General features: G+C 43.9%; 1 protein-coding gene across 19 annotated transcripts in view; it reads left to right on the forward strand.

The window, feature by feature from the left end:
- Positions 1-19,989, forward strand: part of LOC143267368 (uncharacterized) — a 52,081-nt gene extending 32,092 nt beyond the window's left edge. For 4 of the 19 annotated variants that reach the window (XM_076544959.1, XM_076544968.1, XM_076544983.1 and 1 more), the window contains 5 exons: positions 7,268-7,391; positions 9,400-9,560; positions 10,057-11,947; positions 17,582-17,763; positions 17,896-18,375. In XM_076544959.1, the coding sequence (XP_076401074.1) occupies positions 11,900-11,947; positions 17,582-17,763; positions 17,896-17,995 (330 nt within the window). In that variant the 5' untranslated portion in view covers positions 7,268-7,391; positions 9,400-9,560; positions 10,057-11,899 and the 3' untranslated portion in view covers positions 17,996-18,375. Of the gene's footprint in view, positions 1-7,267; positions 7,392-9,399; positions 9,561-10,056; positions 17,764-17,895; positions 18,376-19,876 lie in introns of those variants that run through there. The other 15 variants (XM_076544987.1, XM_076544990.1, XR_013042399.1 and 12 more) reach the window with 14 other exon arrangements.
- The last annotated feature ends 1,456 nt before the right edge of the window (positions 19,990-21,445 follow it).

Consider the following 21,445-nt stretch of genomic DNA (forward strand, 5'->3'; position numbering starts at 1 on the left):
ACCTCTCACCTCACATCTACCCATGTTTACGTAGACTCTCAAGTTCTGCCTGATTTTGGGTACATCCAACCTAAGAGAAATCCTTGAGAAAAACAAGGTACCCCCTCCCTTTTTTGTTCACGTTTTGCCCCCAGTTTTTGGTGTCCCTTCCTTCTCCCCTGCATGTGATATCACAGGAGTGTATGAGCTGCATCAAATTGATTTAGGACACCGAGCATTTTCTTAAAAATTAAATTCTCCGTGAAAACATAACAGGGCCAGCAGCATCCAAAAAGCATTATGGGAAAAGTGCCAAAGGTTGAGCTCAAATGAAGGCCGAAAGCTTTGTGTCAGGGAGGAGGGGAAAAGGATCAGACGAGAGAAACGAAAGGAAAAGCAGGGCAGCAGGGGAGGCATGGTGGAGAGGAGGGACCAAAATTAGAACAAGAGGCGCTGTTTATTAATAACCTTACTGACCCACAGGCCCCTGACACAAAATACATTAAGGATTCTTGGGACACTCTGACCTGTCACTCACAGGACGAGCCAATGAAATGGTGCTGGAGACTGCAAACGTTCTGACAACAGATGAAGAAGGAAAAGATAAATCAGAATAAGGAGAGACATAGAGTCAGAGCACTACGAAAACCCTTGTGGTGGTCCATGGTCCCCTTTCATCCTTCCCAGCACCCACTCCAGGCTGCTACCTTCTGCTGATACTCCAGACAAGCCAGGAGGAGCAAGTACTGTTCTCTGGGTAGCCAGAAGAATATGCGTCTAGGGGGAGAATATTTAGAAATGATAGAAAGCATGATGAAGCAACCCCAAGTCACCTCTGCTCCTGCCTCTGTGATGTAGTTATTGCTAACACGATGGTATATACATCCTGACCTTTTCCATCTGATTTTTTTCTTTCTTCTTAAGACAAGGTCTCATGTAAGCCAGGTTGGCCTTGAACTCACTCCATAACTGGGAGTGACCTTGAACTTCCTGATCCTCCTGCCTCCACTTCCCAAACACTAGGATTACCAGTGTGTACCAACCACCTCTAGTTTCCTTTTTATAAAAGTAAATTTGCATGTTTTTAGAAATTGAGATTGAGGCTGTTCTATATAGTCCATTGATCTATAAATGCTTTTCCTTTTTGTAAGCTGTAATGAATATTTGCACGTAGTGATAATACTATTTTAAGCATGTTTTATATCATCATTATATCTTTACATGTAGGTCCTGGAATTCTTTGGTCTGGGTAGTTATGCCATTTGATTGTGATGCTGGAACTGGATCCAGGGATTTATGGATGCTAGGAAAGTATCCTGTCTTATCACGGCATTTGTAATTGCTGCTTTTGTAAAACCTTGTGTTTCTACTTTTCTGGATACATTGCTATAGGTGAGACTCTTGGGTGAAGCCTGCCTGCCTTCCTTCCTTCCTTCCTGAATGTTTGCAGAGAAGCCCTCAAAAGCTCATATGCCTTCTAATTGTTTCACACTTAATGGGATTGAAGATCGTTTTAAAGACAGTCTCAAAGTGTAGCCCAGGTTGGCTTGGAATCAGTAGATAGCCCAGGCTGGCCTTGAACTTTCAGCAACCCTCTTCCAACAGTCTCATGTTGCTGGAGTTACAGTCATGTACTGCCACACCCAGCTTTCTTTGCTTTTCTTGGTGGTCTGCCTTGTTTTTAATGCACATAGTGATTCCATGCTCTGAAGCTTTTACTTAACTTGTGCATGCCAGTTCTAGGGAGTGATTTGTTGATTTTAAACTACACATTTTTAAAAATGCAATAATGGGTTATTATTAATATCTAACATTAATATGTAATCCCAAGGCTCAGGAGGCTGAGTTAGGAAGATTGCTCAGGGTTCAAGACCAGCCTGGCAGACAGTCAGTTCCAGGTCTTAAAAAAATCAATCCATCAATCATTTCAATCACTTAATCTTAAATTTATTAACCCTGCCGTAGAATATTATTTTATGATGTGTTACATTTGTTTATGCTGTTGAATATTTGATTCAATGATGCAAAGATGTGTTGCTGCAGATATCGCTCTGTATAAATAAAATACTGATTGGCCAGTAGCCAGACAGGAAGTATAGGCAGGACTAGGAGAGAGGAGAGAGGAAGAGGAGAGGAAGGTAGAAAAAAAAGGGACACCAGCTGCCGTTCAGGGAGCATCATGTAGAGGCAACAGGTAAAGCCATGGAACATGTGGCAACATATAGATTAACGGAAATGGGCTTAGTATAAGAGTAAGAGCAAGACAATGGTAGCCCTGAGCTAATGGCTGGACAGTTTAAATAATATAAGAGTTGGTGTGTTTATTTTATAAGTGGGCTCCGGGACTTGGGGGGCTTGGCAGGAGCTGGAGAGAAATTCTCCAGCTACAATGTGTTGCCTTCTTTTATGTTGCTTTTGTTTAACTCTGTGAAACTGTGTTACTGTGCCTCTCTAAAACACCTGATTGGTCTAAGAAAGACCTGAACGGCCAATAGTGAGGCAGGAGAAAGGATAGGTGGGGCTGGCAGGCAGAGAGAATAAATAGGAGAAATCTGGGAGGAGAGATCAAGGAGGGAGAGAAGGAGGAGGACTCCAGGGGTCAGTCACCCAGCTGCCCAGCTACACAGCAAGCCATGGAGTAAGAAGTAAAAAGTATACAGAAATAGAGAAAGGTAAAAGCCCAGAGGCAAAAGATAGTTGAGATACTTTTAGTTAAGAAGAGCTGTCTAGAAATAAGCCAAGCTAAGGCCTGGCACTTCTAAGTAATAATAAGCCTCCACCCCCGTGTGTGTATTTATTTTGTAGCTTGGTGGCAGGGCCCCCAAAAGAGCAAAGAGCCAAAAAGTAAAAAACAACCAACAACATACCCTTCCCTATCTGACACTGGGGACATTGTTCTGTGCAAGCTTTTAGCTGTTGGTACGTCTATGTACATTCATGAATGCAGGTGTCACCTGGCCCTGCTCTTCTCTCTGCTCTGCGTCTGGGGTTGACTACGCCTGTGTGTGTCTCAGGGTGAGGTCTCCTGAACCTGCTTTTTCTTCTAGTGCTTTTATAATATAACTTAAAAAACAAACAAACAAACACCTTGGAGACCATTTAAGTCTCTCGGTGTTCTGGAGTCTGTTTCGGTCCTTGTGGTAAGAATTCATTTGATAAAACTACTTCTCTATACTGATCTGGGAGCTGTCTGCTAATAGCCTTCTCCCTATGTCTCTATATTTTATTTCATTGTCTCCCCCATCCTTTTCCCTTTTGTCATTTTAAGTGTCCTTTTCTATCTGGTAAGCTCTCCCTCACTGAGGAGTTCCCTGAGAATCATGCCTGCACTAAACTCTCCAGGTGGTGATGGCACACCCTTTTAATCCCAGCATGTAGGAGTTAGAGACAGGTGGATCTCTGAGGTGGAGGCCAGCCTGGTATACAGAGTGAGTTCCAGGACAGCCAGGGCTGTTACACAGAGAAACCCTATCTCGAAAAACAAAACAAAACAACAAAAAGACATCTCTAAATTTGAACTGTCAGAGGATGCGTTTGTACATTAATGATTTGGAATCTAAGGTTTCTAATTCTGTGTTGTCTCATGCATTCTCATTTATCTTTTTAAAGTGTCCTTTACATTTGGAGTTTTTTCTTCTTCAACGTTCTCACATTCATTGCTTTTCTGCATGTAAAATTTCTATGATATTCTATGATATATGACTGTTTTCTGGGAAAAGTTATTTGTTTGTATGTTTTCTGTTGTGTTTGAAATTTGACCGGTTTCTTCTTCAACCAATGAGCTAATTTTGGTTCTTTTTGAGTTCTATAGACAGATAATATTATCGCCCATAGACAATGAGTTTTCCGTGCCACATACTCCCTAAAAAGCGCAATTTCTATAATTTTTTTTTTCTATTTTACTTCAAGGCAAGAACCTCCATGTTATTTAAAGTAATCCTCATTGGTAGTGTCTCTAACATTTTGCTAGCAAGAATGCAGACCCCAACGCTTTTGGTCAGCTCTTGTGTCTGGATCCCCCCCACCCTATTTAACTTTAAATCTCCCTTCCTGAGCCTTCTGTCCGTTGGCTGTCACATTGGATGCCTCCCGGGCCATTTTTCCAAATATTGAATAAGTGTGACCCTTTTTATACCGGAGTGTTCTCTGTGTATGCAGACACCTCCTGCATATATCACTGATTCTTCTTTTCGTGCCTAAATACCCATTGTTCCCTGGCAGTAGAGCTCGCCTTTAATTCTCAGGCAGTGAAGATCTGAGCTGCCCTTGTTTTATTTCATGTGAAACCACCAGGCTATTTTCTGCCAACTGAAAAGTTAGTGTCTTGCATAAGATTTTATATTTTCACATTTTAAGGAAATGCTAAACTATTTTCTCACATGGAAATTATCATTTCATTTGAATTTGCTGACTTTTTGCCAGTGGGAAGTAAAAATAACCCAGAGTTCTGCATATGCCATGCAAAAAGAATTGGTTCCGTGGGTTTAGACCGGTTAAAACAATAAGTGAGAAGAGATGCAGGAGAAAAAGAAAAGACTCCTACACCAACAGTTGCTAATGAAGCTTGGGGTACCTGGGTTGAGGCAGGCTGGCAGACGCCTCTGGAGCAGGCGGGAACTAATGATGGTGGGGCCTTGGTCATGTCACCGTGTCACCCTCCACCCACATGTCTTCACCTACAAATTGTGAGATAATGCAAGAATTAGCGACAACTCCCATTAAGCATTTAGTGTGACACATGTCACCCAGCACGCACTCACTATGGTTACTATTAGGACTATTAGATTTGAAGTCAGGCAGGTACGTGGATGCTGTGTCAGAAAACGGAACATGAAGACCCTTCTCTTCCTAGAGCCGATCCCACTTACGCCGAAGAATTTTAGGATTTAGGCAACCCCAACGTAATGGGGTTGGACTTAAACTTCCGCCCACCACAGGAGGAACTGTTAGTTTTGCTTCCCCTCGTCCGCCTGTCAGTTTTCCTTGAGCCTGACTTGCTGTCCCATGCTGCTGGGGCAAGCCTTTTGCACGTGGAGACCAAGTTTTTTTTTCCCCCCTGATAAGTGGTATATTAAATCACTGTGCCCAGGTGCCCGTCCTTTAAGAAACTTGTCAGCACTTCTTAATTTCTCCAATTTGTTAGCTTGGGAAGCATCCCTGTTAGTGTGAAACTTAAATATTCGGGAGGAAGGATATGAACAACTTTCTTATATCTTTCCCCGGGTGTTGAAATCTATTTTTTTTAAAAGTGGTGGGAGGTAACTGCATTATTATTGTTTAAAATCAATTATCCTTTACTCTACAGTTTACCTTGTTTATTTTTATCTGTCCTCCTTTCCCAGAGGGGTAGACTCGAGGCCCCCATTTGGTTTTTATTAGTGTAATCAGTTAATAGCTGTTCTATAATGCTTTACTTATTGTGTTAATTTTCTGTAGTTATGTCCAGAGGCAGCTTCCTGGAAGACCACATTAAAAAAACAACAATAACAACAACTCCCTCCCCCAAAAAACCACCCCTAACTTCTTCTTTAATGAGTTTGGTTACCACTTATAGCTCCAGCTCAAGTTATTGAGCACCATTGGTCTACAAGGCTATTGAAAATACATATAGACTGTAGCTAGTATTTTCAATGTGTATCTTGTGATCAACCTAAATGTTCTAGGAGCATGTCACAACTAATGTCCGCAGTGACATCAGTGCATCACATCAGTTCCTTGGACTCATTCAGTTATATGCATATGGGTCTCATTTCTGGGGCCCAGGACACCACTGTCCACTGGTGTTAGAAGTTTTCATGGGAATGGCCTCTGTGTGAATGTTGATATTTACAGGACTAGTCCTCAAGTGTAAATGGAGCTTCAAAGCAGACCACAGTGACAAATGAACTCACCTGAAGCATAACTCAGGAAATATTTGTCCTGGATGCAATTGATCAGCACCCCTTTCCCTCGTTACTTTCATCCTGAATTAGATAAAATCGTCTCTGAAGTTAACGCCACGGGTTCTAGGTCTACCTGAAGTGGAAACTAGCCAGACTGACTCTCTGGATGGCAAGAAGCTCAGATGAGCATATTTGCCATCTCTGGCTATGGTTGCTCTGTGTAGTGGTCCACGGGGAGGAACCCTTGGCAGGTGATGGGATCTATATCAGATGCTACTTGTTCACACTGTTCAGTCCCTGGAGATGGTTAGGGATTCACACGGAGCAAGTCTTCATTAAGTCTTCAAAGTGGTTGGGCAGGCTTTGTGTGACATGCTGGGTACTAAAACTATCCCAGGCATTTTTTTCTTTTCTTTTTTTTTTTTTTTTGGAACATTTGTGGACACATAATGAGCTTTTTGGGGGATGGGACTCAAGTCTACAGGGAGCGTTGGTTTCTGTATACTTTGGACCAAATGTTTACTGCAGCTGCATTTTGTTTGTGACTCGTCACATGAAATTAAGTACAGGATTTTCCACCTGTGACCTCATGTCAATGCTCAAAAAGTGTTGGGCTTTGGGGCAGTCCAGACTTTGTGTTACAGAGGTCTTTTCTGTTGAAGATAAAGTTGAAGTAAAATTCTAGTTTAAAAATTGTACTGATTAGATATTTGTTAACCTGTCACAAGCTAAGGTCATCATGGAAGAAGGAACTTCATTTGGAAAAAAATTGCTTCCATCATATTGGCCTGTAGTCAAGTCTGCAGGGCATTTTCTTGATTAATGATTGATATGGGAGGGCCTAGCTCACTGTGGGTGGGGCCACATCTAGGCAAATGGTCCTGGGCTGTATAAAACTACAAGATGAAGGGCTGGAGAAGTGGCTCATCAGTTCAGTGAACTTGCTGGTCTTACAGAGAACCCAGGTTCAACTTCTATCACTCACATGGTGGCTCAGTCATTTGTAACTCTAGTTCCAGGGCATCCAGTGCCCTCTGCTAACCTCCATAGATACCATGGATGTACATGGTGTACATAAATACATGCAGGTAAAGCAGCAAGCTAGTAAGCAGCACTCCTCCATGGCCTTTGCTTCAGTTCCTGCCTCTGGGTTCCTGCACTGAGTTTCTCTCAGTGATGGGTCATCACTGGGACATGTAACCAAATAAACCTTTTCCTCCCCGAGTTGCTTTTGGTCATGGTGTTTTATCACAGCAAGAGCAATCTAACCAAGATAAGACCTGTTGTAAGTAATGGCTGCAAGAGCAAAAGAGGGGAACATGGGACCACAAATTCAGGGAAGAGCCATAGACCTGGGCAAGTCACTCCTCTCTCAATCTTTTTTTCCTTCTATTTTTCACATGAAGGCTCTGGAGAAGATTTGCCAAAGAGACTTACTTCTAAGGAAGCCAGCGATCTCATAAGAATGATCAGCAGGGTAAATCAAGTCAAAAGATGTAGATGCTCCACACTCTCCAGCACCCAGATCAGGTACAGTATGTAACTGATGCCTGAATGAATTTCTCTGGGGAGAAGTTCTCAAGGTTGCCATGGGGATGGGTAGCAGGAAGAGTAAGGATAGGGAGATACATGCCAAGGTGTGGTTGGCAATGTTATGTGAAGAGGGAAATAAGATCGATCTCTTGCCCTTGACTGTTATCAAGGTAGAAGGTGAATGAAATTTTGTGTTCTAATCTACCCAGCATAGCATACCACCTGCAATGGCTCTTTCTGAGTTCTACACATGGTGCTGATGTTTGAGAGCTTTGCCTTTAGGTAATGCCCTCAGAGGAAGTAAAGAATAGTTTTATAAGGGAGAAAAGGGAGCCCATATGAAATTCAGGGGAAGTATTTTGAGGTATTTCAAGGAAGAGTCTGAGAAACAATCATAAAGTTTAATGAGAAGGAATCTTAACTGTGATACGATTTTCTTCCAAGAAGCAATTTTGGGCATAATATTTCAAGCGCTAAGCTACAAATTCAGTGACTAGACCTTGAATGCTTTTATTTGTGTCTTGGGGCTTCTCTTCCTTCAATTGAAAAAAATTATTAAGATGATTCTCCAGAAAGATGAATGGGTACAGCATTGGCTGGCCAACTCTCATAAAAACTATAGCAGCATAGAATCAATGAGATTAAGAACTATGTTTAAAACATGGGAAATTCTAGTAATATCAGTGTCTAATTAAGAAATTTGTAGCATTGATTTGATGAAGAAAAACTTTATCATGGTGTGACGGGAATTTCACCTCCCAGTTGGTGTTGGAGACATTCATGGAAGTGTGTCCTACACAGATGTTGGTAATCACAGGACTAGTTCTCAAATTAAAATGGAGTTTCAAATCAGAGCATAGGAACAAACTAATTTACTTGAAGGGTAACAAAGGAGGTTCTTACCTAAAAATAAATATGATAGATTGGGCTTCGATGTTAGGTGGCATTTTCTTTTAATGTTTTTAAACCTGAAATCCTTAATAATTCTTGTAGATATGAATGCCAGCCTCTTGATGGTAAAAAATGGGTTTTGTATTTTATTTTACATCTTTAATGTCTAACACCTGTTTCTTGGTATGTAGCAGACTAAGACTACTTTGTTAATGTGTATGCATGCGTGCATGCATGTGTGTGTGTGTGTGTGTGTGTGTGTGTGGTTTGTATGTGTGGTGTATTGCACACGTGTGTGTAGGTGTAGAGGCCTAAGGAGGACACTGGGTCCATGTTCTATCCCTTGTGACAGGGTCTCTCACTGAATGTGGGGCTAGGCTGATGGTCATCAAGCCCCATCCATTCTCTCTCTGTCCCCCACAACCCTGGGGCTATAGGTCTTCATGCTTGTGAAGCATGTACTCATACTCACTGAGCTCTAGCTCCAGCTTCAAAGTTGTCAATTTTTGTTAGAGTTATAACAGAGCGTGATGTCTTGCTATGTACACCCTTCCAATAACTGCATGGAATGACCATTTATGCATCAATAAGGAAGCACTCCAGAGGCAGGCTGCATTTGGCCAGTGTGAGGCTAATGCTGAAAAATGGAGAACCTTCAACTTGACATAACACTATGAATTTCTTTTTCTCTTTGAACTGTCTGAAGGTGTGGCCCCGTGGGTCACAGGCACCTGTGACAACAATTCCCTGGGACACAGGAGTAGCAGCTCTTATCAGATAGCACATCTTCACTGGAGGACACCTTTAATAAGTATAAATGGTGGGCCAGGAATACTGGTGCATGCCTATAATCTAAGCACTAGGAAGGCTGAGGCAAGAGGATTGGGAGATTGAAGCCAGCCTAGGTTACATTGAGGCTAATCTGGACTATACAGTGAGTCTCTGTCTTAAAAAATGGTGACTGCCTTTATTCTTAGAGTCAGGGTCGGATCCCAGGTCCTAGAATCCCTAAGAAACCAAGTCTAACTACTCATCCTCAATAGGCCAGTTGAAGGGACAATTTAATAGTGAAATGCACTAAAAGGAGATTTGTTCAATGTCACACCCTGAACAGATGTGTGGAGAAGAACAAAGCGGCAATATCCCCAACTCCATCTTTGAGGTCCTGCCATGACATTTCAGCTTAAATAGAAGGCAGGAGTCGTGCACGACTGGTCCTGGTCAAGACGTGGTCCTGCCCGTGGTCGTTATTTTGGCTCCAGTTTCTCCTATAAGGTGGTCTGCAAAGTAGTTTGAACTATGTACTATGTATGTTCAGGGAAGACATGCTCCGTGTCTGGTTGACACCGGGTTATTAGTAGCCTTTTTCTTCTCCCAGCATAAGAGTCCTGGAGAATTTTCAGTTACTTGGGATGCGCTGTCTCAAGAGTTTGACAGCCAAAGAAATGGCAAGGGTGGGCTTCGAACGTCTTCATTGTACCCCCACCACTAGGTCACACGCTGCACTGATGCACGGGGGCATTTCCTCGTTTGTGGCTCTGGCTGGGCGTCAGTGTCCTACTTACCCGCCTTGTCTATGGGACAATGCTGTGTTACTGTTTGAATCTCGAGTGTCCTCCAGAGGCCCATGTTGGAGATGGCTTGTCCTTCAGCTAATGCGGTTATTGTGAAGTTGTGGGGCACTTAAGGGGTGGGGTCTACTGTCAGGAAGCTAGGTCATTTGGAATCTTGGATGGGGATACTCAGACCCCGCATCTCTCTTTGTTTTTAGATGCTGTATGTGTTTTTTCCTCTGTCTCATCTTCCTGCCAGGATGCTCTCTGTTGTAGAAAGCCCAAAGCAACAAGATCACATCATAATGGACAGATGCCACTGTCACTGTAAGCCAGAATAAACATTCTTTCTTCAAAGTTAATTTTCTCAATATCTAAAAAATGTATTCGTTTAATTAATTTTTTAGAGTAGTGAAACGCTGAGTAACGGGGGCCCTTGCTATCAGAAGACAGTGCTAAGTGTGTCCCTTGATTTCAACAAGCTAAAAATCCACACACGAGCTTAATCATTTTTTCCAGCCCAGCATAAAGAGAAAGCATGACCCTAGACATGGAGTGAATGGAGTGTGCACATTCCTACAAGTTCACTGTGGCCCCAGTGGGGATTGAGCAGGCTCCAGGCACTAAATAACCCTAATGATATCAGGTAGGGGCTCACCGGGGAGCTGTTGGAGAGTTTGTCAGAGCATATTAAAATACAATACATCCCCATAATCCAAAATGGAACATCAGTCCATCTGTCCATACATTCTTTTCTGATATTAAATTAGTCCAGGGGCTTTTCAAAATTACATCATCTACTCAGGCCCCCTTCTTTAGTGAATCAAAATGTGGTGAGAATGGAGGGAAAATCAGAATAATGCACACTGGTGGAAGTTCCATAATTGAAATCATTATTGCTTCAGACACCATTGCTTTAATCAGCGGAATCATAAATCAATGCTTCTCACATGTGAAGGTTGAAAAATAAAGTGATGTTAAACAAATTGGTCCTCTTAAGAGGCATGATGCAATTGGAAACCACTGGAAATGGATAAAAAAGTGCTTTCTGAAGGGATACATCGCTCTAGCATTTTATCTTCCACTTAATTAAAAAAAATATATTACCTGGTCCTTTCTTAGAAATTACATATTGGAGGTCTATAATGGCTGAGCCTTTAACCCATTAAAAAAATTTATTCCCAGGAACAGTTAATATTTGACGTTTAATTGCTTTTACTTATTGGAGAAGAAAATATGTATCTTTCCTTCCTCTCTTGATTGACTTTTTCAAAAATCACCTTGTGAGCTACGAAGACGGAAAGGAGGAATTGATCCTAAGAAATACTCAGTACAGACACATGTAAATGCATACCCATATAGATAGGTACAGCTTCTCCTGGGAGAGGAGCTTGTATTTCTCTCCACACAACTGTGTTAGGTAGGTGTTACTATCTCTAGTTAACAGATCTGGTGCAGAGGTCTAGAGAGTCTGTGTACTTGCACAGGGTTACCCAGGCAGTAAATCATGGGAGTCCTTGTTTCTTCCACCATGACCAAGTTGCATGCTTCTACACATACTTTTTGAAAGGTGTAGAGAGATCAGTGGAACCACGACAGAATGCCATGCTGGAGCAGCTAGTTCTCACAAGTTATAATCAACACCTGATTCTAGGACTTTCACCACATTAGGTAGAAACCTAATGAGGACTTGGGCCATTTCTGCAAGTCCTTCATGGTGATGGACCTAAAAGAGCCACCCAAGAACTGTGTCACCCATATCAACTTGGAAGAGCTTCCAATCAGAATTTTGGTGTCGATGAACAGGAAGGCTGGGCTTCTTCTAGAACGGTGCCTGTGTAGACTTTGTGTGAGGCCTCACGTTAGCAGGACAATGGTGTTCAAAGGAGGAAGGGAGCCGTTTTCTTGATTTCCACAAGTCAGAAGGTTTCCATTTCTGCATGGTCTAGCTTTCCTCCCTTTCCAGACAATAAATCCAGCACTGAAGACCAAAGTGCCTTTGCTTTCTCCTCTCTCTCCATCATCTTCCCACAAAGCCAGGTATTAGTGAAGGCTCTGGAAATGCTGCACAAAGCAACTGCTTCTCCAGATCATCCCTTCGGAGCTCAGGTGAGGGGCCTCACCGGGTTTCACCCTCTGCGGCCTGTGGTCATTTAAGTGCCATGCCTCTTCCACCTCACAGGGAAGTATTTGACTGTGGGTCTCGCCAGGTTCCGTTTCTCCTAGGACTGGGCCTGCTTGCTCGACCTTCTCGCTGTTAACTCACAGTGGACTCCACTGACTTCCGTGGGAATGATTGACAGGAGGCCGGGAGGCTCTTCCCTTCTCTGACTTCATTCTGTTCATTCTGCCAGAATTGATAAAGTTAGCAACTGTAGGACCAGAGTGGGGGGATGGAGAGAGGGGGAAGGAGGGAGAGAGAGAGAGCAAGGGAGAGGGGAAGAAACAGATGGGGAGAGGGAGGGGAAGGGGGTGGGAGGGAAGGGAAGGAGAGGGAAAGGAAGGGGAGTACCCTTCAGCCAGAGGTCAGAGAAAGTGGTTGTCAAGTTTCTTCTTCTACACTCTCCATCTAAAGCTGCCGCCATCTTCCTGACCCTCCCACTCCCAGCCCTGAGCAAGGAGTCCAGGCTGGAAAGGCCACACCTGGGGTTTTACATGTGGACCTGGGATCCGAACTGAAGTCCTCATGCTTGCTCAGCCAGCATTCTTATCCACTGAGCCTCCTCTCCACCCCTGAGCTGTTTCTGAGAGGGGTAGTGCCGTGTGGAGAGAAAGCTCCAGGGAGGACCCTGGCTTAGGGCCTGAGAACAGGACTCTGTATGATTTACATGCTCATCCCCGTGGACAGGAAACATACAAAAGCCAACACGCACTTTAGAAAAAAGTAGATTTCCCCCCCCCTTTCTTTTTCCTTTTTTTTCCTTTGTCATTTTCTATTTTCTCCCCACTCCCCGCTTATTAATACTAACTCTCGCTGCTTAATGGAGAGTAGTGACATGGATGTGCCCATATTGCTGTTGTAGGGACCGTTGGCAAGACCCAAGAACTGTGCTAACAAACAAATAGATCCCATTCCTCCTCTCTGTCTCTCTGTCTCTGTCTCTGTCTCTGTCTCTGTCTGTCTGTCTGTCTTTGTCTCTCTCTTTCTCTCCCCAGGGTTTCTTTGGTCTTAGGCTGGCCTCAAACTGTATGTAGCCAAGGATTAGCCTAAACTTTGGATTCTCACGCCTCCACCACTGAGTGCTAGGATTGCGTGAGTGTACTGCCCTGCCCCGTTTGTGCGAGGATGGGGAATGAACCCAAGATTTTCCTGCGTGCTACACAAGCAGTTTGCAAACTTGAGCTACACCCCGAGCCCTTAAATCTTTAAAAAATGGTTTTGAGGCTACCTCTAATCTTATGATAATAAGATTATAGACTAATCACGTGAAAAAGCACACAGGAAAGCTTCTGCCCAGGGAAAACAGGCAAACTTGTAAGGGCTTATCTGTAACTAATTAACAAAATGTCCAGTAGCTATGAGCAGCAAGGCTTCAGCGTTTAAAGCCTTTCCTTTGGGTGAGATGTAGGCGCTATGTGAATGATCTTCAGTTAAGAGAATCTAACTGATAATCTGCCACTTAAAGGGAGGCCCAAGAAACAACTCTTAGATTGCAGGTCCAAAGGTCTCCACCAAGAGAGCATCGAGACCCATTGGAGACTTTGCTTTTGGACTGGGGCCTAGCACAGCGGTTTTTAAAACTTACTTTGTGTGAGAACATATCTGAAAATATTAATGGAATTTGTGGCCCTTTCCCCCAGAGAGACACATACATCAACAACCTCTTTGGTGAATGTATTTGCTTTAAGATTCATTGATGGTTGGGGGGTTTTCAGTTAAAATTCCCTTTCGATGTTGCCAGCAGCAAGTTTGTGTGTGTGTGTGTGTGTGTGTGTGTGTGTGTGTGTGTGTGAGAGAGAGAGAGAGAGAGAGAGAGAGAGAGAGAGAGAGAGAGAGAGAGAGAGAGAGGGGTGGGGGAGAGTGAGTTTAGTGGGGCCTTTTTCCTAATGCCTCAACCATAGACAGTTTCTTCAGAGAACATTTGACTCTTTCATGGCTGAAGGTTGTAAAGTAATGATACTAAATGATGCAGTTTCAGTATTTTTAAATATAGCATGCTTTTAAATTTTAATCCCCATTCTTTTATTTATGTGTCACACACACACACACACACACACACACAAATGTATGTGCCACCGTGTTCATGTGGTAGTCCGAGGACAACTTTCAGGAGTCAGTTCTCTCCTGCGGGCTCAAGGCGTCAAACTCAGATTTTCAGGCTTTGTGGCAAGCGCCAGCCCCTGATGGGCGATCTCTCTGGCCTGTCGGCATTTTGTTGAATACGATACTGTGTTTATATGGACGCTCAGATTTTGATGCATAGTTCAAACCCGCCATCAGGTTTTCAGTAGGAGAGTGACAGAGCACCCAGCACACCGTACCGACAGTCAGAGGCTGTGCCTGGCAGCAGGACAGACTGACTGACAGACAAACGCTTATCAGGGTGAGTGGACAGTATTAAGACTTGCTTTTCTCGGCACACCTACCGAAAGGCGGCTTTGTTCCATACCTGTGCCGTAAGCGCCCCTGTGTAAGGCATAATTAATAGTTTTAGATGACATGAAAAGGGGGCAGATGCCCGTGCATCAGGCTCCATGAGGAAGGTTCTGAGGCACAGGGCTTTGGAAGCCTGCTGCCGGCCTCTTGGCTCTTCTTCTCTGGGCCTTTAATGAGATTATGGCCACCCCATGACTCCATCTCATGAAATAGTTTCATCATCTGGAAGACGGAAATTATTTTTACTATTCTCAGTTTCTGAAATTGAAAAAAAAAAAATCTCAGGTGCAAATCCCTCGAGGCTCTGAGTGCTCTTCCTGTGTCACGTGTAGGGTCACTGGGCTGTTGTCGCCTGCCCCAGAACCTCCACCCCACCCCCAGCAGGGCTCTTTGCCTACATTATAGAAGACGGCAAAAATATGAGCCTTCATGCATCTGGTCAATTACACAATGCTCCCCCAACAGGGGAAATTCCTTCTGCACTTCAGCTGGTGCACAGTTATGCCCCGGAGCCCAGGACGGACATGCCTTGTAACTTTTTAACCTAGTTAGTGTAACTGCCAATATTATTCCCGTTCATATAAATGTCTAATCCTTTCTTGAATCTTGCTAGACTATTTCCCTCAATAATATCCTGCAGCAGTGAATTCCGAAGGTGCATTATACGCTGCTTTAAAAATATTTCCTTTATTCGTTTTAAATTTGTTGCCTTTTAGCAGCCCGACGTGGCCGGAGCTCTTGCCTTAAGTGGCACAGGATAAAGACAAAGCTCTCCTTCTCCCAGCACCTTCTTAACTGTTATGAGAACCCCGACTTTTCTCACCATTTTCTGTTTTGTCATTTATAATAGTAAGTGAGGTGATTTGACTAAGTGGTTTCATGCTACTCAGGACACATAGCAGGCATTGGCCCAAAAGCTTTCCTTGATACTCAGTGTGATTTATTAGATAAATATTTACCCAGTACCTATTTGTGTAGGAGCTGTTTCAATTTTGGAGACACGGCTTTGAATAAGACTAGGCCATTGTTCAGAGGGACCTGATTTTTCTCAAAAGGGAGTAAAGGACAGTAAAATGGTAAGTTTTAGGGTAAATGAACTATCCACCCTCCACATCCCTTCAACCAGATCCAAATTCTTTCAGTATTTTTCTCTAAAATCTGTAGCACTATAATTATTTACATAGCATTTGCATTGTATTAAGTATTACAAGTGATCTACAAATGATTAATGTGCATGCAAGCATATGCATACATTATATCAAGTTCCATACCATGCAGGAGAAGGGACTTGAACGTCATGAGATTTCATGGTACTTGGGGGAGGGAATGTTTTTCTGAAAAAGGGGGTAGTTGGGCGCAGCCACCTATGAGTCATTTGTGTGGCATTGCATGAACATGAGTTAGTGCCCAGAGGTAGCTGTGGCTCTGCCTTTATTATTTGTTAGGTATGTGAATGAATCAAGGTTAAGAAAGGTCATCTTAGTTACAAAGATCGCCTAGTGAGTGACTCATTAGACCTGGGAAGAATAATCCTTCAAGTCAAGTGTTGGAATAGATTTGGCCAGTGAGAGTCCAGGTGCAAGACCTGACTGTGCTCTGTCTAGGCAGCTGGATGACCTTGGGCAGGTCACCTGATTGCTCCCACCCAAAGCATCTTCATCAAAATAGGAAGCAAGTTTTCTTCTTTCTTAGGAATTTGAGTATTTAGGTACTGTTATCTGGAAGTTCTTTATATACTGCCAAATGGTGCAAATATTTTAGAACGTTGGTTTTCATTTTATTTTAAATTTCGTTTCTTGATACAGTCTTGTGTGGTCCATGCTGGCCTAAATTCACTAAACAGCAGGGGATGGCCTTGAACTTCTGGTCCCCATGAATCTGCCTCTCAAGTGCTGGAATTATAGGTGTGTGCCACCAGGTTCATGTATGCGGTGCTGGGGCTTGAACCCAGGATTTGGCGCATTCTGGGCACATCCTTTTCCAACTTTTCCCAACTAAGCTATATCCTGCAAGTCTGAGATCTGGTTATTGTGGCAACTGGTGTTCTTACACAGGATTTACCTCAGGCATGTGCCATAAGCCACATCCACAGCTGCAGTGACTATGTGGCCTTTCAGCCTCCCTTTTCTCTCTTCCTAGTCTTCTTAGTTCCCTATCTTATTCCTGCCTCTACTGAAAGCCCAGCATCCTGACAGTGCCCTCTCTCAGAGCCAGCTTCGGTCAAGGTAGACTCACCGTCCTGAGGTCCTTGTCAACTTCTTAAGAGTTTCTCACTTGTTGACACAGTGGACTGGAGGTAGATTTCAAATAGTGATCGTTTGCTACCCAATCTTCTGGGGTCAGGTTATCCAAACTTCTACATTTAAAGGCAGAATCCTTGCCTGAATTTCTGAGTGAACACTTCCCTGGAAACCAGACTTTGACCTGATTACCTGTCTTTAGCTTCCCCTCCACTGCATTCCAGTACAGTGGCGCATACCATTTCCTTGTGTAGCCGCTTGGATTATTTTTAATTGATCCTTAATATATATGTTCCCCCCTCCACACACTACTGAGGCAATTTGAAGTAGAGCCATGCTCAGCCTGGCATAATCATGTATTTAAAAGGCATCTCAGTAAATTATTAGGATTGTTTACATGCATGGTTCGAATTTACTGGCACATTGCTTGGGCCTTGGTTTTAGGATGTAGCTGCCGGCCAGGCTCCTTCTGGGTGAAAATCTGAAATAGGAGAAGTTGCCCTTTGCTGGCCCTCGCTGGCACTTCCTCTGCCTGGTTCCTGGCCTTTCAACACTTCCCTCCTTTCCCCGCCCTGAATAACTCCGAGGGGCTGTCAAGCCCTTTGCACCTTCATGTGAAGACGTTTCATGGGTCCCTTCCCAGATCTGCCCCCAACCAAGGTGAGGTGTGCAAAGAAATAAATCTTCAATGGTATAATTTTAGATGCTCTGGCAGCCAGAGAGGGCAGCTATTTTGGGTTGTAGGGCTTTCTCCTTGACCTGAGGTGACACAGTTTTGCCTGTTGCTAGAGTAGCCAGCCAACCCTGCATAGTGTCCTTTTAGCAGCGTGTCTGTACTTCCTAGGGTGGCTTCTTCATTCCTCTGCTGAGGTCTGTGTTCATCCGGAATCTTGTATTCTTGTACAGGGGCGCGACTCCATTGACAGGGGCCACGTAGGCTTGTGGAAGCATAACGCTCCAGCACACCCTTTGGAGACGGTGCAGAAGGAACAGACTCCCCTCCACGTAGAAGATGGAGGAAAACTGGTGGTCCGGTTTCTGTGTGTCCTTCAGTCTCCATTCTTTATCAGCTGCTTGGCCGCCATTCTGTGAGTCACTCCCATTTGGAGCCAGGCAGGTCTCCAGACCACAGGGTCTGTGCCTCGCCACCTACACTGCCTGGCTGGAAGCTGTGTTTTCAGGATGGCTCTTCTGACCACCCTGCTTGCTGTCTTCCCCAGGCTCCTGATGCAGCTGCTATCTGCAGACCTCCTGGACAGCCCAAGGAAGGGAGTGGGAGCTCCTGCTGCAGATGGGTGGAACAGCGACCAGAAGGATTGAAGGTGGCCAAAAATAACAGTGCCTTCCAGATGAGGTGACCTCAGAGCCAAGAGCATCATGGGGTAGAGTATCTTGTTCCTAGTTTTATGACCTAAAAAGTACACAGAAGATCCAAAGATACTACAGAAAGAAGGAATAAAGTCTGCAGAGAATAAGGAAATGTGATTAGTTACCATTTTTTTTAAAAATTGAGTTTCTTTGTGCACACACATACACAAGAAAACATAGATCTTTTATACATGTGTGAAGACAGACCCAGATAGATAGACAAATAGAATAAAATACAATAGAAGTCCAAAAAGGAGAAAAAGATACAGATAACACTGCCTTCCTTTGTTTGCCATTGAAATAAATTTAATAAATCTTCATTGAGAACCAAATATGTCTGGTCCCATTACCTTTCTGCACGTCACGTCATCCCAAAACTTACTAATATAAAAACACGGCCATCACTGTATCAGGAGCAGTCACAGTTCTGAGTGTCGACTGGGATGAGCTGGGTATTCCCAGAGGCTTTCAGGAGATTGTGGCTGGCAGGTGGCTGAGACTGGCTCTCATAAGGCTCACTGCCACGCTTCTGGGGCCTGATGCTGGGCAGCCATTGTTGCACCCCCAGATGGGGTTGTCTGGTGGGATGCCTGAGCAGGAGCATCCTCTACAGCCTGAGCCTCATTGCCATCTCATTGTCACGCTTCTTACAGCTGCTCAGTGCTCCAAACGTGAATGTCACAAGACAAGGTAGACACTTAATCATGCCTTTGGTGTAGCTGAGTCACATGTTCTGTTGGTTTGCCAGTCACAAGGTCAGCTCAGGGTCAAGAGGCGGACACAGAGATGTTTCTCTGAAGTTTCAAAGTATTATGGCACTTGTAAACATCTCAATACCTTTAAGATATCTAACCATGATGTCAAATGCTTCCAACTCTAGACCTCCAGAGTACGTATGTAGTTGGAGCTATAAAAGTCCAGTAAAGGACTGGAAACGTAGCTCAATAGTACAACACTCGCTTAACACACAGGAGGCCCAAGTACTGCAAAGAAAAAAAAAACAGTAATCAAGTGTGTGTTCAGTGGAAAGGAATAAAATTTCCCCTGGCCAGGGCTGTGAGGCTGTAGATGAGTGAATACAACGTACAAGATGATTCCTGGAAGGGCTGTGTGTTGTGGTGCACTCCTACAATCCCAGCATGGTGTGTGTGTGTGTGTGTGTGTGTGTGTGTGTGTGTGTGTGTGTGTGTGTGTGTCTGAGGCAGTTGAATCTTTGAGTCTGAGGCCAGCCTGGGCCATTTACAGGAAGACTCTGACTCAAAATATAAAAGCAACAAACGACCCTATGAACTTTGCATCCTTGGAGATCACAGGCTGAGATCCAAAATGGAAGCCTGTGGTGGCCACTTTACTACCATTGGAGAGACTTGAAGGCCAGTTGAAGGACACAGGGACAGAGTGGCTAGCGTCTTTAAGGTCTAGAGTGCTGTTCTTGCTCAGGCCTGCTGCTTGCTTGCAGTAACATTCCCCGTTGTTACTGGTCTTCTCCTGCCTGCCTCACCTGGGTCCCATCAGCTGTTCTTGGTTTTAACTACATTATTGTGCTCTGGCTATAAAACTCTTCCCCATCCCTGAGTGTCCTGAAGCGGAGACTCTGTCCCTTATGTGTATGAAGGACTAACCTTCTGTCACTCTCCATACTTCCTGAAGACCAGTAAGCATCCCACTGCCCCTTCGAGTCTCATTCCTCAAGCTCATTGCTTGCAGTACCTATTTTTATTTTGCTTCCCCCCCCCCTTTAATGGCCCCTGTCTCTTGTCCTCTAGCATCCTGTCTTGTTTTCCACATGTCTCATGCTTTTCCTCTCTGCTCTGGTCTGTCTTAACCTAGCAGCTAGTGGTCTGCCAATCACAAGACATCAGTCCCCGGCATGCACAGTGCCCAGCATCTCCTCCAGGTTCAGCTTTGACATCTTCCTGCGGAGGGCTTACTCCAATCTCTGGACTTTCAGGTGAGGTTCGCTGTTCTATCTTTGGTAAGCATATCCTCCATTCCGTCATCACTAAAAGTACTTTTTATCTGGACCTTTAGTCTCTAAATACCAACCAGGGTGGAATTCACCTTTTATCCTCATGGAGGCTGCTTTTCTTTTCTCTTAGTACAAAGCCACATATATCTACTGTGGAAAATTTAGGACACACAGAAAAGCAAATATTATATTTATATTCACTGTTACTACCCTTTGATGTGGGGCCCTTTCAACATCCCCCTCTCTATATGATGCTGATTTTTTTTTATAGACAAAACGTGGCACCACTTCGAGGAGAAATACTTTCTTCTCTGCCACTTGCTGGCTTGTAGAACCAGTTCTATGGAACGTCAGTGCCAGGCCCCAGCTGACTGGAATAGGGCTAGCTATCTGGGCCTGGCTGGGTGTGTGTCTGTTCTTTCCTTGAGATTAAATCAGCTAGTATCGGAGACTGGACCTGTAATATCTCACAGAGGTAGGATTAGTCACTGTACCTGGAAATTCAAAGCTTTGCTGGAGAAGGTGGTTTGCAGGAGAGAATGGAGGAGACAGTGAGACTCCAAGGGAAAGTTAAACGAGCAAGGTCTCTTTACACCTGGCACCAGTGTTTGCAATGCATTTTCTCACGTGGCCTTGCCTCTACCCTTGAGCAGTGTCTATGGGATTCGGATATTTCCATCTAACAGTACCTCCCCAAGATGGTTGCTTTTTGTAAACTGCCTTTGTAACGAATAAGATACTAGAATTTTTCTGTGTATCATTTATTCATCCAGATTATAATTTTGAGTGTGGTGGGACAGGTACTGTGAATTCCTGATTTTTTTTTTTTTTTTTTTTTTTTTGCGGGGGTGGGAGGATGCACTTAATGTGAGCATCTTGATCTCTGGGCTAGAACAGTGTTGGGTTCACAAACCCTTCCTTGTCTCCTTTGCTGTGTGATTTGGATGTATTAAACGCTGTTTGTCTCAGTAGTTTCATCTGTACAATGGCAAATCACAAGGCTAAATTATACAGGGAGTCTTAAAGTTCCTAGACTTAAACTTGAAATATAGCAGAGGATGACTGCAAATTCCTGATTCTCCTGCTTCCATTGCCCACGTGCTGGGTGATCTGGTTCCTGGCCCATTATTACTAACCATGAACCAGGTCTCTAGCAACAGTCCTACTATTTCAAACATGATAAACACAACTGTAAGAATGCCTTCAGAGCTGAAGCTTTATGCGTTATTGCTCCTTGGACTAAGTGTCCCCACGTTGAAATACTGGACCAGAGATCATGAGCATGAAAAGTGCATAACCATGGGCCCCTGTGGTGGTTTGAATAGGAATGGCCCCCATTGACTCATGAATTTGAATGTTTGGCCCATAAGGAGTGTCACTATTAGGAAGTGTGGCCTTGTTGGAGTAAGTGTGGCTTTGTTGGAGGAAGTGTG

Source organism: Peromyscus maniculatus, chromosome 1 (assembly GCF_049852395.1).
Source record: "Peromyscus maniculatus bairdii isolate BWxNUB_F1_BW_parent chromosome 1, HU_Pman_BW_mat_3.1, whole genome shotgun sequence".
In the NCBI taxonomy this organism is placed as follows: domain Eukaryota; kingdom Metazoa; phylum Chordata; class Mammalia; order Rodentia; family Cricetidae; genus Peromyscus; species Peromyscus maniculatus.